Consider the following 17,686-nt stretch of genomic DNA (forward strand, 5'->3'; position numbering starts at 1 on the left):
AATAACCTTACATGTTAGGGATTATTCAGTATTATTTTGTAGATGAGGAAACAGACCCAAAGGTGCAGCTAACACAAGTTGGGGCTCTGAGTGATTCCAAAAGAGCTGTCATTCAAGTATTGATAGGGAGGACCCAAGAACCAGCCTGGCCAATCACAGCACGTCTCCCCTGGAGGAGAAGAATGAACCAAGAAAAGGAAACACAACCCTTCCTTGTGGCATACGCGCTGAGCCATCTCTGACTCCAGGATCACACACAGAAAGGGCCGCATAAGCTCACGATTCCCAGGGACTTTCTTGCTGCCAGGCGAAGCTCTCCTGAGAACGAAGGCCACACACATGCAGGGCAAGGGAGTGGAAAGGAGGCCCACGACCGCTCTCGGACCCCGAGACCCAGCTGGACACAGCCCCCATCTCATTACTTAACGCGGCCTGGGTGGGGCTCTGCCGGTGGCCAATGGACAAGGATGCAGTGAACCTCCCTTAGGAGGGCATTCAAGTTCGCGAAGAATGGAATTAAATCGTAAATCCATGCACAGCTTTTTCATAATCTGCATTTCCATGAACTCTTCAGAGACTGCTCGTAGAAACTCCATAAATGTCTCTTCTATTTCTGTCCTTAAAATGAGCACTGCCCATGAACCCCACCAACGGTAGACCACATGCAGGGTTATGTTTTTCCAGAGGGTTTCACTTGAAAGCAAACTTCCTCCTAGTCCCTTACCCTCCAAGTGGCTGCCCATTTATGAGTGCTGTGGGGACTGCAGCAAGAACTAAGAGCCTTTAGGCCAAGCAGAGTGCCTTTTAATGTCCTATTGTAAAAGTCACTGGACACTGCCCTGGAAAGAAAGAACTATGGTTCTCCATTCATCAAGAGTTTTACACTCAAGGTGACTTCATAGAAAGTCTCCCATTCCTCTTCACAGCCATGTTGGAGATGGGTAACACAGCAATGTACCCATTAGACAGATGAGAAAACTGACACCCACAGAGATGTAGCAACGCGACGCAACAGCAGTCACGAAATCCAAACCAGAATTCTTTCCTCAATGCAGTGTGATGAGCATTACCACATTCTCATTGGGCAGACCACCATTGCAAGTATCGAATCCCCAATTCCCTTGTCACCTTAGCCAGTATCAGGTTGCCGGGTAGACACAGGATACCAAGTTATTTCAAATATCACTTTTCTTAGTATAAGCATGATTCGAATATTGCTTGGAATGTACATAGGTGAAAATATCATCCGTTGTTTATCTGGAGCTCATGTTTAACTGGGTATCCTGTAGTTCATTTGCTACATGTGAGGATGCTACATCAGCTATCCATCCAGTCGATCAGAGAGGGGTGCAAGTTGTATTTTCTTTGGAAAGTGACACTGGTCTTGCAGGGATTCCACAACTACCTTTGGGGATGCACAGCACAACGCTCTAGCACAGAGTCTGATGCCATGTGGCATTGCAGCCAGCACCCAGGAACCCCTCAGCCTCACCCTGCCCTTCATCTCTCTTCCCAAGAGCTTTCTCTGTTTGCACAAGAAACAATGGCAAAATGGGACTCAGATGCCATTAGCTCATAGGTGGAGCAGGGAACTTCCCCAGCAGGAAACAGTGGCCCATTGATCTTGACTCTGACCAACTGGATAGAAATTTGTCTGCCCTCCTTGGGACGGGAGAGAGCACCTAAGGGGGAGGCAGACAGAGGAAGCTGAAGAGTGGGGAGAGAGTATGGTTGAGTATTGGTCTTTGATGCCATCTCCAGTTCTGATTGAAGGAACCCGATCAAGACTCTTCTGGAAGCCGGAACTGAGAATCTGTACCCTTGGAAGCGCTGGGGCAAGCCAAGGTGGGACACACATCAGTGAGGGTAAAGCCAGGTGGCAAAGGTGAGCAGGAAAGCCGGGGTGTCGAGAGAAGAACAGAGGGCACCCGCTTCTCTGGGCTCCTCCATCTTCAGACCTCGGCTCCGGCTGCACTGTGAGCTGCACTTCCTCTCCCGAGAACTTGGAGCGAATTCCCCTTGCGTGCAAAAGCTCGCCCAGGGAACTTTCTGTTCGTTACACCCATCCTGGCACTTACTGGACCAAGACAGACAACCAAAGAAAGAAGCAAGGTCCCAGTGTAGTTGAATTCATTGGAATTTTATTTAATTTAAAAGTAAAAACAGAAACAAACAAAAAAGAATGAAACGAAGCAAAAAATCAGTTACCAATGAAAATACAAACACTTTGGGTGGTTATCCAGTTTTTGTCTTTGTTTTTTTCCCCTGTAGGCTGTTCTGGGCTCAAACCAATCAAATGAGTGAAAACCAATTTTGACTGGAACCATAAAGCATGTTGCACCAATTAAATTACACCAATATATTATTATAATACCTTTGAAATGCCTTTCAGACCAATAAATAAAAAAGACAAATTCAAATAAAAAAGTCAACTTTTTATTACCAAAAAAATAGAAATTAAATAAAAGTCACAACATGGATTTAAAAAAAAAATGTGCAGTCAAGTTTCTCTCTCTCTCTTTTTTTTTTCTTCTAGGAATGATACCATGCCAGTAAATCCCTACAGAACATTTCCAGTTTGGCAACAAGCAGTCAGCTGATCATTCACATTTGTACTCAAGACAGCAGGCTTGGGCAAAATTCGCCTGAACTGAACCCTGCCAAGTGCTCCCCTGTCCACCACACAGCAGCACCGCCAACAGGGCTGGGAGTTCAGAGTGTATGTAGCATTTGCATTTCGCCTGGGGTCTTGGAGCACTTCCTGAAAACTGATCGTGCCTTGAAATTTACCTGTAAAAAGAAGTTTAAGTCTACCCCTTTGGCAGATGTGTAAACTGAGACGCTGAGAAGCCCATGGAGGCAAGGAAAAGACAGACGGCAGGGGAGTGCCGACAACAACCCTCCAAGACGGTCTCTCCCTGGTGATTCCACGGAAGTGAACAGAGTGTAGCTTCTTTGGCTGGGGATTGGCTGGTAGGGACGTGAGGGCTACGTAGGAAGCAGGGGGCTGTTTTCCGGGGCTCTTTCCTCTTTGCCAAGTGGTCCTGGAAAGGCCAGTCAACAGCACATCCAGACTCCGAGGATGTCAGCAGACTAACGGCAGGAGGGGGCAGGGCTGGAAAGGCCGGCAGCTAAGCCACCTGTCTGGGAGAAAACCTTAAACCCTCATATGCCACCTGCCACCTGCCAGCTGACCAGGCAGGACACGGCTCAGAGTCTGCCTCTGAGTGGCGGAGGTTCTTGGCCCCATCCACTGCCTAACTGATGAAAGAGAACACACTGGAGTTTCGGGGAGGAAGGAGGAAGCAGGATTTCCCCTTATAAGTGTCCTTTTTACTTAGAGGGATGGAAAATACCAAGCAGACTCAATCACTTGGCAAAAGGAAGAAACACAGCAACCAACAGGCAGGAGTGAGACCGGAGTCTCATGAAGAGCTACCAGCCGGGCCAGCTGCTGCGCACGAGGGGCAGGCAGTGTGGCAGGGGAGGCGAGGGGTAGGGCGCTTGGAGGTCGCAGGCTACCCTCCGGGCACTCACACCCCCCAAACATGATTGTTGGCTACAGATTTTTTTTTTTCTTTTCTCACCTCCACTGGGATTCAGGAAGGCAGTGGAATCGAGTGGAAGGAAGGCGAGCAGCTCCCCACAATACACCATTCAAACTGGCGAAGTGCACAGCACCACCACCAGAGCTGGGGCAAGAGGAGAAACGGAAGGTTCTCCTCAAGGCAAGGGTAACCCCACCCTAACAGACGCTCTGAGTGCTGTAAGTGACTTTCCCCCATCTTCCTGTGCACTACTCTTGGTTGTGTTTCCCAAAGATAGCCCCAGACAGGTCCCAAGTGGCTACCAGTGGTCGGCCATCTTGAATCAAGGATTTCAATTTGCCTTGGCCAACAGCCTCTGAAGCAGTTCCCCAAAGACCATCAGCTCCAAACCAGTCTTCCTGAGATGTCCCACGGTAGGAGAGGCATCTTTCTACCTGGAATCTGGATGTTCAGGAATTATATACCTAGTTTTGAGAAATTATTTTTTAAGGTAAGAGTTCTGTCCTACTTATTTTCTGCTTCTTCTAAAACCATTTGGATGATATCTATGGGAACACTTCCCCTCTCTTACATGCTTCCTCCCAACCATTCTTTTCACACCATATTCATTCAAATGAATGGAACCTTCTTTTTCCCCAAAGCCCAGGAGTTCATGTCAAAGTTCAAAGTCATGACATACAACACTGGGATTTGGGGGGAAAAGCACCTTCTGCCCATCTTTCCTCATCCAAACATCCCACCTACATGCTAACTCGCTAAAAGCAAACTCATCTATCTCTGAAAGGGTCTACACTCAAGTGGACGGGGAAACCCATGACTACTGCTGCCCAAGGCCAGTGGCTGAGCCAGGAAGTCCACTGGAGTCTAGGGACAGTGTCACATCCAATTCACAGGTGGGAGCCCAAAAGGCAGCATTCCAGTTAACAAGAAAGCAGGGTGACAAGTGGCCCCTTGCTGGTGCATAGCAACTCCCACGCATCTCTATCATGAGAGGGCTGGCCTCTGACACCACCATCTTTTTCTCTTTCCACGTTCCGGAGTGTCTACTACAGAGCAAGGCAGGAGGAAAAGATGGTGGACAGCAAGAAGCTGAAAAATCACCGTGGGCTTTCTGCCATTAGCAGACTTCAGAGCATTCTCTCTCTGACCAGGGCCCTGTCTTCCATTCAAGGTACAATAGCAAATTAACAAAGGTCACACCAGTGATGTGGAAAACTTAATACAGACCCCACGGCATGCCTGGAGCTAGTGCCCAGGACTTGGGCAAGTTGAGGATGACGCCTACATGACCCACGTGCTACTGCCTCCCTTCCCATTCCCACGGCAGCCATTACTAGTTAATGACAGCACTTCCCCAACAGGCCTGGACTACGCAAACCAGCACACCCGACAGACACTACCAATGGATCGATTTAAGCTACTTGCCAACCCCAGGCAGCCAGACCAAGCTTGCTAGCGTAAGGAGAAAAGGAGCAAGCTCTGTGGCCACACCCTAAGCAGGTGGCCCCCATCTGTCTGGTCCCTACTCCGGAAGTGTGTGGATGACTTCTAGGGAAAGGACCTCCCACTCCTCCATATGCGCCCCCCATTACACGCTGGCCAATGCCACCGCCTTCCCTAGACAGCCGGTCCTCCAGGAGGCGCCGCACAGCAAATGCCAACAGGGACCCAAATCCCAACCGGAAATTGGCAGGAGTTGGCAGACGGCAGCTTCTGCCTTTTAGGTGCTGGCTCAAGGCTGCAAACGAGGCCGAGCGAGACGGCGCCGGTGCTTTCTCGGTCTTGCAGAGAGGCAGCCGCGCTCCCCCCACCTCCCCGCCCCCCGCGTCCTGGAGGCCTAGTTGAGCTTGCCACAGATCTCCAGCGCCTTTTTGTACACCTGAGTCACATCGTCCATGTCCGTGAGGAGGGAGAAGCTGCTGTCCGCCAGCCGGTTCCGGTAGCGCTTCAGGTACTGGGGGCGCGGCCGGTTGTGGAGCCCCTCGAAGTCGGGGATCTGGAGGAAGTTCTCGGCGGAGACACAGCTGCGGATGCGCTGGCGGGCCGGCCGGTTCTCCTGCAGCTCTGGCAAGTCCAAGGAGTCGCTGGACAGGACACTGTCGTCGCTGATGACGCTGGAAGGGCGGCTGTAGCTCCGGGACAGGCCCTCGGCAGGCACCCCGGGCTCGGCCAAGGATTCCAGTGTGGGCGTCTCGGGGCTCCCGAGGGCCAGGTCCACGGTGCCCGGTGAGTACTTGCTGCTGTGTTTCAAGATGCCCTTCCGCCGGCAGGAGAGGCTGTGCGAGGGGCCCCGGGCTGGGTCCGGGGGGCTGGGGGAGGACGTGAGACCACCGCCCAGCACATCGCTCCTGTCCAGCAGCTCCGAGGACTCGCTGCGCTCCGGCGATGAGTAGTAACCCGATTCCCTCTGCTGTGTCTTTTTCAGGATGCCTTTCTTGGGCATCGTGGCCGACTGCTTGGGGCTGAGTGCGCCCGGCACGTCTGCCTCCGGGGAGGCCGGGAGCGGCACTGCGGTCCGGCACAAGTCCTGCTCCATCTTGAACGCCGTGGGCAAGGCGGGCGCCACGACGCCCTCGATGAAGCCCGTGCTGTGCGAGCGGTGCTCGCTGTTGCTTCGCTTCTTCAGGATCCCCTTGGGCCTCTTGGAACTCAGCTTGGATGGGCTTTCGGGCACCGCGTCCTGGCCGGACTGGGCGAAGTCGTTCTCTTTCTTGGACTTCTTCAGCGACCGCTGCCGCTCCAGCGTGACTTCCGAGGCCCCGGGCTTGGCCAGGCTCTTCATTTTGGCTTCGGCCTCGGCCTGCAGCCCGGTGGAGCGGTGGTGCCAGTCGATGATACGCGCCAGCAGCGGGGACTCCGAGTCGTGCAGGGCGTCGCAGTCGCACACGCTGCTCTTGTAGCCCCAGTTCACCCACCAGTGGTTGGCGATGTCCTCGATGGTGGCCCGGCGATCGGGGTTCACCATCAGCATCCACCGGATGAGTCCTCGAGCATCTAGAAGAAAGGGGACAAGAGAATCCGCCGGTGCACGTGAGCTCGCGGCTTGGTGGCAGGGGTGACCTTCCGGGAGTGGCTACCCAGACACACTCGCTCTAGCAAGCCAAAGCCTAACCAAGACTCAGAACCCTGGCACATTCTTCCACTTGAGCAGAGAAATTTCTGGAACTGCTGAGCTCCCCAGAGAGACCCAGCCAGGTCATCAGAAAGGACATGGACCTGACCTTGAGCAGGGCCCCGCCCTTCTTTGGGTGGACAGCATTTTACCAAAAGGGAAAATAGGTGTGGCTCACCTTGGCTTGCTTTTTTCCCCCAGAGGCCGGTTTGCACACCCTGGCAGTGCTTGGGGTCACGAGGAAACCATGTCAGCAGTGACACAGGACGGAGGGGGGCTCAGAGGCACTCAGCTGGCACACCGGGGCAGTTCCAACAACTGTCCCCAAAGCTGGCCTCGCCCACAGGTACTGAGACCCACACCCAGTGAGCTCACCTCGTTTCCCTGTGTGATATAAGCCACAGCCCTACCAAGTTGATCTGTATCTGCTACCCACTCACAGCCTCTCCAAAAAAAAAAATGCCACTTGCAATTTTCTGCTGCCAGAGAATTAGGGAAAAGCCCCAGATGCAGTGGAGGCCATGGCAACCACACAGCTGATGAACTGACTTTTAAGATCAAACTGTTTGGGGGCCAGCATTGTGGTGCAGCCAGTTAAGCCATGGCCTGCAACTCTGACATCCCATAGGAGTGCTGGTTCAAGTCCCAGCGGCTCCAGTTCTGATCCAGCTCCCTGTGGGTGGGCCTGGGAAAGCAGCAGATGATGACCTAAGTGCTTGGGTCCCTGCCACCCATGTTGGGGACCTGGATGGAGTTCTAGGCTTCTAGCCTGGCCCAGCCTCGGCTATTGTGGTCATCTGGTGAGTGAACCAGCAGATGGAAGATCCCTCTCTCTCACTCTCTGTGTGTATGTGTAAGTCTGCCTTTCAAATAAATAAATAAATCTCTTTTTTAAAAAAATCAAACTGTGTTTCCACAGTTGAAGTCCTGTCCTGGAAAGTGTCACCTTCCCTCGTCATTAGGTCATTGGTAGAGGCCTGGGCGTGGAGTCTGGGGTAACCTGCATCCCTGAAAAGCAACAGGATGAACCCTCATTCACCCCCTACCATGTGCCAGGAACTGTGTTGCCACAAGTTAGCTGGTAAAGCAAACAACACCAGCACAGAGGTCCTCCTGAACTCTCTCAACATGAGCAGCTTATTTCATTGGAAAACATGGAGAGAGAGATGTGCTTATCGGTATATGGACGTACACACCCGTCGACCCCCAGTGTATGCGAATTCTACCTTCACAAACGTGCCTGCTTGCTGACACCTATGGATGAGCCCAGCGTTGACACTGGCAGCTCCAGCAGTCACGCTGATGCTGGCACAGGTCCCCCGACCCCGCCAGTGTCGGCCGCTGAGGTCAAGCAAAGCCCTGGGCCCTCTTGTTTGGAAACACACGTCCTCCTCTCAAGTCTGTGACTCGTTTTTTGCAGTTCTGTGCTTTCTGTTTGTTAGTGATGGCTCTGTGTAAAACAGTCCCCGAGCCTAGTGCTGCAATGCCAGGGCTGTGCCTGACACAGGAAACGGGGTGCTGGTTAAGCTCTGTTCAGGCCCAAGCTGCCATGCTGCCGGCCGCAGAGTTGGACATTAATGAAGCTACGCTATACGTTAACAGAGGTGCCTTGCACAGAAATGTACGTAAGCTAAGGCTTTCGCAGTTCTGCTGGGAAAGCAGCAGAGGATGGCCCAAGAGCTGGAGCCCCTGCACCCACAGAGGAGACCTGGATGGAGTCTGGGCTTCCTGGCTTAGGTCTGGTTCAGTCCCTGCTGCTGTGGCCATTTAGGGAGTGAACCAATTAATAGAAGATAGATAGATATCTCTCTCTCTCCTTTCTGTCATTCTGCTTTTCAAATAAATAAATAAATCTTTAAGAAACACGGTTCCGTGCTCAGTAATTCAGTGTGTGCAACAACTTGATAGACCACAGCTAGAGTACCTAGTGAGAATCCACTGTGTGTGTGCACACAGATGCACACAGGCAGCACGCGTGTACATGAAGCGTGGCCACCGACACACTCTCTCTGTGCACAGGCATCAGAGGCGGGACAGCGTCTGCCTTCCAGGGACAGACGTGGAGAAGGCCCGGCTGCTGCTCCTTCCTCATCGGAGGCCTGAGTGGCCACGGAAGAAGCCCAGGCTCCACCCTGGAGAGAGAGGCCACGGGAGGCCCCTCAAAGAGATAGCCCCTGTGGCAGAGCACTGAGGTCCAGCCCAGGGTTGTTCCACAGTGACAGTGGATGATGCCGTGAGCCGTCCTCGGGCGGAATGTGAACATGACAGAGCAGTCCCAGCACTCACAGTCAAACAAGAGCTGCTTTTAGGTCTCCACTGGCTGGAAGGGGCTTTGCAGCACACCTTTTCCAAAATGCTAATTTATAGGGGAGAAACTGAACCCGAAGAGGTCAACTGACTTGGCCAAGTTCACACAGCAAGCAGACAGGACGCCTCGCCTGCCTTCTGGAACATTTGCTCTGCCCATTTCACTAGGGAAGGTTTAGGTAAACAGCCTAACCAGCCAGACGTGCCAAGGCTGACTTTTCTAGAAAGAGGAAGGGGGGAAAGCAAGAGACTCCTTCCAAACACATTGAAACAAAAACCGGAAGTGTATGAGCAAGGGCAGGTAACCCAACCACGCTCCTGGACCCCCCCAACCCAACCCCTGCCAGGTACGCACCTGAGGGCTGCGTGGGCTCCCGGTACTCGCCGCTGCTGATCTGCCGGATGAGGTTCTTGTGATCGAAACCATCGAAGGGCATGGTTCCATACACGAGTGTGTAGAGCAAAACGCCCAGCGCCCAGCTGTCCACCTGCAGCAGAGAGGCAGGACATACAGGGACGGGAGGCATGACATACAGAGATTTCCAGGATGACTTCCAAGGCCTTCCTCCACAGCCCGTGTGCAGCCGCCTCCCACGCCCCCAGGAACTGAATTTAGCACCCAGCAGACAGATTGCCATCCCAGCCTGACGACCGGAGAGCAATGCAGCTGGGGCCTGCTGGGGCCTGGCTTTTCCATTTTGAACAGACGCCAGCAGCCCCAATTTAAGACCCTTCTCCAACAGATGGTCCTTTTGGACGCTTTGTGCAGCAGGGAGAGCTGGGATCCTTTTCAGCCCCATTTGACAGATAACAACACTGAGGCACAAGGAAACCGACTGTCTCTCAGATGGCAGGTGGACTGGGAGGCAGAGCTCTTTGCCCCTAATCTCGTACTCCCTTCCTGTACCTCCTTCACATGGAGCAGGGCTTGCAAATCCAAATCCTGTAAGAGCCAGGCAGATAACAAACAGGAAAGCAAGCCAGTCTGGGGTACAACCGGGAGTGCTGGGATGGGAACAGGCTGCAGAGTGCAGGCCACCGCTCCTTGGCTGATGGCTGCCATGTAGGAATGCAGGCCCAGCAGAGCCAGGGAGTTCAGTTTTGGAAAAGAAGTCAGAAACCAGACTTTCCTGTGAAATTTCCCAATTACCAAATGATGGTTCCTTTTTTTATTTTTTTTTTAATGAAGACTCACATGGCCAAATAAAGGATGTTCGCTGGCCATGTCTAGGCAGCCAGCTTGTAACCTTGGAAACAGATCATCAAAGATCAAAGCAGCATTCACTATCCATGACAAATGTGCAGCCTGGAGCTTCTACAGTTGGCCAAACCGAATGCGATGCTCCTCCCTAGCGTTCTTGCCTTTCAAAGACTTTTGCTTTCCGGTAATTGGTAGAGTCTCCTGCCCCCAAACACTTGCAAACAGATAAATATTTGGAAGAAAACATTTCAGCACATTAAGCAGCTGCTATTTAAAGGATACTGAGTGGATGAATCAATCTCTCTCTCTCAAGAAAACCTTTTTATTTTTTCCAAGAGAGTAATCACTCACAGCTCACCCATTTTCAAAATAACAGTTTCACATACACATATCCTGCAGTGGCTCTGAAAGCTCCAGGAATGCAGAGAAAAACATTTCTTAGGAATTACAAGATGCAATTAAGATAATCCCTTGGTAAAATACACACGTTGTCAAAAATACATATGAAAAAGGTATTCACTGCAGAATGAGAGTTTTCTGTTTCCCTCTTTGTCTCATTTCTATTTCTCTCTCTTTTTAATATAACAAGGGAAAACTGAGTGTCCAAAGTTCGGAGACATTATTAAATAAATTATAGCATATTCATACAATGAAACACAATGTGATTATTAAATATCATGTTTTTACCAGTAATGAATTTGCAAAATGTCACAAACATATGGACATGAGTTGTAGTAATTTGACCTCAATTATTTTTTGAGATCTCAATTGTTTCTGAATGTAGAGCTCTACTTTGAAAATAGCCTAAAAGAAAAGTCACAAATAAGTGAAGTGCCTGTCTCCTCACAGACGGTTATTGTGTTGGCAACTCTGCTTCCTCCTTTCAGCCTTTCTGGATTTTTCCAAATTTTTTCCCAGGTGTTCATACTCTGGCTATTACTCATATGAGGGAAATTTCTCTGTGCTTGCTCTCTGGGATTTTAATTGGTAAGAATTTCCCTGGTCCACCTCTGGCCGTCCCTACGTCTTCTCCCCACCCCGCCATGCTCTCCCTCTACAGGCACCAGCAAGCTGCTCACCTCTGGTCCTCGGTAAGGCCTCCCATTGACAATTTCAGGGGATGCGTAGAGCGGGCTCCCACAGAACGTTTGCAAGAACTTGTCCTTCTGGTACAGGTTGGAAAGCCCAAAGTCTGCAATCTACAGAGAGAAGCAAGATGCAAAGAGATGTGTTAGCACCCCAGACCGTACGTGCACCGGCTCAATTCACAGCACACCGAGTGCATGAGGGGCACCTGGGTGGGCCTACTGGCTGCATCGCCACTCACTCTCTAGTTCTGAGTCTTTGCAGAAGATTGCTCAACACAACTGGGCCACTGCTTCCCAGCCACAGTCCCTAGCACCCAGCCAAAGCTCTACCACATCTACAGTGTGCACTTTCAACTACTTACTGAAAAGCACTCTACAGGGAAGGCACGGTGGCACAGTGGGTTAAGCTGCCACTTGCGATTCCCACATCCCAGACGGGAGTGCCTAGGATCAAGTCATCCCTCCACATCCAAGTCAGCTCCCTTCGAATGCACCTGGGAAGGCAGCAGAAGACGGCCCACGTCCTTGGCTCCCTGCCACCCATGTGGGAGACCTGGATGGAGTTCCTGGCTCCTGGCTGTGTCCTGGCAGAGCCCCAGCTGTTGCAGGCATTGGGAGAATGAGTCAGCTGATGGAAGATATCTATGTATCTACCTCTCCCTTTCTCTCTGTCACTCTTTCAAATAAATAAATAAGACTTTTTAAAAGTTACTCTTGAAGTAGACTCTGCTCTAACTTCAATTTAGACACACTAAGAAATTAACAATAATTCAAAATTAAATATAACATACAGTAATAAAATTGCCAGCACCACCGCTCTTGCTCTTTGGTGCCTTTATTGAGAAAAGCGAAGATCACTTGAACACAAGCACTGTGACCTTGTGACAGTGGATCTGATATCTGAGACAGCTTCTAAGTGACTGACAGGTGGGTAGTGCATACTGTGTGGACACTATGCACGAGGCAGGGAGCCGAGGCCTGGACAGGGTGGAGCTGCCTGACCTGAGACGTCAAAAGTGACTCAGAATGGCACATGATTTAAAACTTAGAAGTTGCTTATTTCTGAACATTTCCATTTACGATGTTTGGACCACAGCTGATCATGGGCACCTGAGCCACAGAAAGCAAAAATGGGGATAAGTGAGAAGCACTTCATAAAGATTTATTTCCAAACCTGCCCCCTGTGGGACACACCGCCTCCATGGTGAAGACTGATCACACGAGGGCACAGCCTGGCCCGCACACTGGCACCACCACCTTTCCACCCACACTCTCACCAGAACTGTAACTGTGCTGCCTCGTCACCGGAAATCAAACGAACGCCAAACCCTGAGTTTTGAGCATCATATTTCAGCCCAGACTCTGCCCCCAGCCACCTGCGTGTCCTCAAGCAGGTCGTTTAGCAACTCTGTTTACTCCCCAGAAAATGGAAACCTGCTTTCTACTCTGCTCTAATTTACTGGATTATCATGAGCATCAAAAGTGGGGGAGGGTAATGAAGTCCAATGAGACCGGGAAAGCAGAAGTGCTTTGTCACCTTCAGGATTCAAGCCAATGTTGCAGCTAACCTTTGTGGACTGCGCATGTCCTGGAATCACTCTCCTCTTTGGCTTCTTAAAGTGTTTTCATTATCTCCCTCTGCGGCACCACTTCTACACATATATGAACATGTACACAAACGAAGGGTCTCCAAAAGTCCTTGCAATGCTCCATTTTTCTTTTCTTTTTTTTTTTTCATGAACCTCTCCAAGTGTCATAGTACATACATGTGCCTTCTCTACAGGATGCTGAGGGGACTGACAGGTACCACATCTTCCCCACAGGCTTGTTACCAACCACTGCTTAACATCTGTCCCTACCCAAGGAAACACCTGTCACTAAAGCAGACATTATATTGTGAAAGCACCATAGAGGGGCTGGCGCCGTGGCTCACTTGGTTAATCCTCCGCCTGTGGCGTCAGCATCCCATATGAGCGCCGGGTTCTAGTCCCGGTTGCTCCTCTTCCAGTCCAGCTCTCTGCTGTGGCCTGGGAGGGCAGTGGAGGATGGCCCAAGTGCTTGGGCCCCTGCACCCACATGGGAGACCAGGAGGAAGCACCTGGCTCCTGGCTTCGGATCAGCACAGCCCGCCGGCCGTAGCGGCCATTTAGGGGGATGAACCAATGGAAGGAAGACCTTTCTCTCTGTCTCTCTCTCTCACTGTCTAACTCTGCCTGTCAAATAAAAAAAGGCACCAGAGAGTTAACAGACAATGCAGAACATCAATCACAAACTTGGATGCCACTTCTTGAACAACCCCTAGCTGTCAGGCATGGTTCCAAGCACTTACGTATATTCCCTGAGAGTCCTACCCAAAACTGTACCCACACAACACACAAGCACATTTCATGCCACTGAGCTGTACACCTTATAATGGTGAACTTAATGTTATGGATGTTTTGCTACAACTATTTTTTTTTTTTTTGACAGGCAGAGTGGACAGTGAGAGAGAGAGACAGAGAGAAAGGTCTTCCTTTGCCGTTGGTTCACCCTCCAATGGCCGCCGGCCGGCACGCTGCAGCTGGCGCACCGCACTGATCCGAAGGTAGGAGCCAGGTGTTTATCCTGGTCTCCCACGGGGTGCAGGGCCCAAGCACTTGCGCCATCCTCCACTGCCCTCCCGGGCCACAGCAGACAGCTGGCCTGGAAGAGGGGCAACCAGGACAGAATCCGGAGCCCCGACCGGGACTAGAACCCAGTGTGCTGGTGCCGCAAGGCGGAGGATTAGCCTGTTGAGCCACGGCACTTGCTACAACTATTTTTAAAACCCCATGGAACAGATGAGGAAGCTGAGGTTTAGGGAGTTGAGGGTATTCATATACGGAGACAAAACTGGTAAAAAGCAACACAAGGGGGCTGGGGCTGTGGGGCAGCAGGTACAGTGCCACCTGCCGATGCCAGCATCCCATATGGGCATCAGTTCCTGACCCGGCTGCTCCACTTCCCAGCCGGCTCCCTGCTAACGGCCTGGGAAAAGCAGCAGATGATGGCCCATGTGTTTGGGCCTCTGCCACCCACATGGGAGACTCAGATGCGGCTCCTGGCTTTGGCCTGGCCCAGCCCCAGTCATTGCAGACATCTAGGGAGTGAACCAGCAGAAGGAAGATTTCAATCTCTCTCTCAACTCTGACATTCAAGTAAAGTTTAAAAATAAATCTTTTTGTTTTTGAAAGAAAAGAAGCAGTATAAGCCCTCCATCTTGCAAGCTTCAAACCACTGGGCCACACTGCCCCTGGGGAATCTGCCTACTTCCCGCCAGTCTAGGCCAGCCTTGCACATGTGGGTTTCTGCTACTCCCCAAGCTGACTTCAATGTGAGGCTTATAAATCGTCTGGGCGAGTCCCGTGCCCAGGGAGCTGCCTGGATGAACCCCACGGGGGCCCTGTTTTGAACGCAGCCCCTAACGTGAGTTGTCCCTGAATGAACGCAGCGTCACTGACAGCAGCTGGCGTACAACGGCCCTCCACGAAGGCATTCTCGGGGCTCCGGCGGCACCTCATTCCCTGAATTCCATGTTCTTATCAAGGCCCTCGACTCGCTAGCAGGAAGTGCTGGAAGCTTTATGAAGTGTGTCGTATCAATCAGAAGAGGAACGGGCCGGCTGCAGGCCTGCGACAGACGAAGCCCGGGCTGGGCTTTCCTCCTGCTGGCCGCCAGCACAGAGCTGACACAGGCAGGAACACTTCCCGCCCTGCGGCCTCTGCAACATCTGGGCCACCAGATGAGCTGCCAGCCCCCCCCCACCCCGTGTGTGCGCGGCACCTGCTGCGCACGCACACACTCACGCCCGGCTGTCCTGGCTCGCTCTGTGGCTGTGCCAGAGCACTGTGTTTATGCCACGGCCACTCCCATCCTCAGAGACTGATGCTTATCAGGCCCTCCCAGGAAAGCTGTCATTGCCACGGACATAAGACGAATAGAAATTGAGAGCAGCCAGTGTTCTTGGCACCTCAACAGAAAAGCAGTATTAATCAACACACACACACACACACACACACACACACAGATTCTCAAACTTTGAGCCACTTAAACAGCGCTAAGATGTGACGCCAGGGAGCTCAAATTAACCACTCATAAGAAACAGCCATGAGTTATGAAACTTGGCGGAAGCCTTGACTTATCCATCTGTAAAATGGGGGGTAGAAAGACTCTCTACCCCCACAGTGTCCTGGCGAAGATTCAATGATTCCAAGCATGTAGAAAGCTGACCACAGTGACGGCACAAATGCCTGCTTCCCACCTTTAACTCCACACGGCTAATTCACTCCGTGATACTTAAAACCGAGCCTCTTCCAACACCTGCTGACTCTCAACACAGAAGGATTCGATGGAGAAGTTGTAGACGTAGAACGGTGATGGCATGAATGAACTGCATCACCAAGGGGGAACTCAGTGCCTGCTCGATTCCTCCCCCTTTGTTTGGGTGAAGTCAAGGAGGAGGTCAGCGCTGACCACAGAGAGGAGGGTGCTGAGCGCCCCAGCCCGCAGCAGCCGTCAGCAGCCATCCAGAGCCTCACCGCGCTATCCGGTTTCCAGCGACGCTGCCTTTCCACTCGGTCATTACCTAGGGCTTCTTTTGTAAATCAATATCGCTTTTGAATAAAATTATGAAGTAACATAGCAGAGAGGATTCTAGGGAAAGGCTAAAGCCACGAGCAGAGGGAAGGAGAAGGTGAAATTTGGGAAATACTGAGTTTAAGCATCATAAAACAAAACAGACGCATCTCCCAGGGCTGCTGTGACCTAAGGGCACTGTCGGGGATGCGGGTCCCGCCCCTGGTTCTGAAAGCAGAGCCGCAGAGGAGCCGCAGCCCAGAGACGCGCAGGGCTTCCCAAGCTGTGTGATTTCTCCATCACAGACATCAACCGGCCCCGAGGCGACTCCGCAGCAAGGAGGCAGCAGGCTCTGCAGCCCGTGCCCGTGCCCGTGCCGCGGGAGGCGCTGGACAAGGGACCTGGTTGGCACTTCTGCTCTTGCTGGATTACTTCCCTGCCCCACGCTGGCTCAGAACCACCCCCCGTCCCGGCACCGCGCTGTCCAGTTCAGCCTTGACTGAAACGGAAAGCAGGGAGTCGAGGCTCGAGGCCCTCGTGGGTGGAGTTTCACTGATCTCGAGGGTTCCTAGCGGTGCGCTTGCTGGATGAGAGTCAGAGGTGGAAAAGTGCAGGAGGAGGTGAGGATGCGCACGCCGCACGGACGCGGCTCCCTACCGCGGGGACGCTCTGGGGAACACCCCAGAAGCCCCTTACACAGGGGGCCCTGGAGTGGCCAGAGCCACAGTGACAGAAAAGCACAGCAGTGGCTGCAGGGACCGGGGGGATGGGCCGTCATCATTAATCAGGTGCAAAGCTTCAGCTCGGGGAGATGGAACGTTCTGGAGCTGTGCGGTGGTGACGGCTGCACCACAACGTGAACGTACTCCGTGCCCCAGAGTGTAGACCTACGCATGGCGAGCTTACGTCTGGAATATTTTAGCACCAGAAAACAGAGAGTTAACACTTCAGAACACTAGGAATAATGAGCTCACCTGATGTAAACGGAATGGCCAGCTTGCTAATAGGAACCCCTAGCAAAGGCTGCGAATAATTAATATTAATTAATAGTTAATGATGGCTGATGGTAATAATCTGACAGTCCCTGGCAGTGTCTCAGAGGAATGTGGAGCACCTGGAGCCAAGACAGCCCAGGGCTAACCTTGACCTTGTGGCTACCAGATGGTCGGTGGGACTTGGCACCTCATTCGATCTCCCCATCTGCAAAATGGGACTCAAAGAACCCACCTGGTAAGGTGTGGAGAGGACTGGCAAATAGTCCTGGAAAGCCCCTGGAACAGTGTTGGGTCTGGCTGGCTCCGGTCAGTTACAGCCATCGTGCTAACACTGATGGATTGCTTAACTTGACAGCTGCCTACGAGGCAAAGCAAACTTAGAACCAAAAGCACTAAACGCTGGGGCTAGAGTTGTAACAGAGCCGCCTATAACATCAGCATCCCACACAGGTGTTGGTTCACGTCCCAGCTGCTGCACTTCCGATCCAGCTCCCCGCTAATGGTCTGGGGAAACCAGTGGAAGATGACCCACGTGCTTGGGCCCCTGCCACCCCTGTGGAAGACCTGGAAGAAGCTTCTGCCTGGCCCAGCTCTGGCTGCGGCAGCTATTTGGGGAAAGAACCAGCAGATGGAAGATCCGCTCTCTCTGCCTCTCCCTCTCTGCCACTCTGACATTCAAAATAAGATACATAAACATTTAAAAAAAAAAAGAAACCACTAAACACTGCCTAACAAGGAGTTAAGGGCTATGATTATCGCTTGTGATACAGGTACATCCAGCAGGTGCACTGAATGTCAAGTACAGGACTTGGGGCTTCTGCGCTCCAGTTCACATCCCAGCC

General features: G+C 52.0%; 1 protein-coding gene across 1 annotated transcript in view; it reads right to left on the reverse strand.

Moving 5' to 3' along the window:
• Positions 1–2,124: 2,124 nt before the first annotated feature.
• Positions 2,125–17,686, reverse strand: part of NUAK1 (NUAK family kinase 1) — a 74,143-nt gene continuing 58,581 nt past the window's right edge. Inside the window, exons 5-7 of the mRNA XM_017342131.3 lie at positions 11,248–11,367; positions 9,323–9,455; positions 2,125–6,542 (exon numbers count right to left, since the gene is read on the reverse strand). Of these exons, the coding sequence (XP_017197620.3) occupies positions 5,386–6,542; positions 9,323–9,455; positions 11,248–11,367 (1,410 nt within the window). The 3' untranslated portion in view covers positions 2,125–5,385. The remainder of the gene's footprint in view (positions 6,543–9,322; positions 9,456–11,247; positions 11,368–17,686) is intronic.

The sequence above is a fragment of the Oryctolagus cuniculus genome, chromosome 11, assembly GCF_964237555.1.
Source record: "Oryctolagus cuniculus chromosome 11, mOryCun1.1, whole genome shotgun sequence".
Lineage (NCBI taxonomy): Eukaryota > Metazoa > Chordata > Mammalia > Lagomorpha > Leporidae > Oryctolagus > Oryctolagus cuniculus.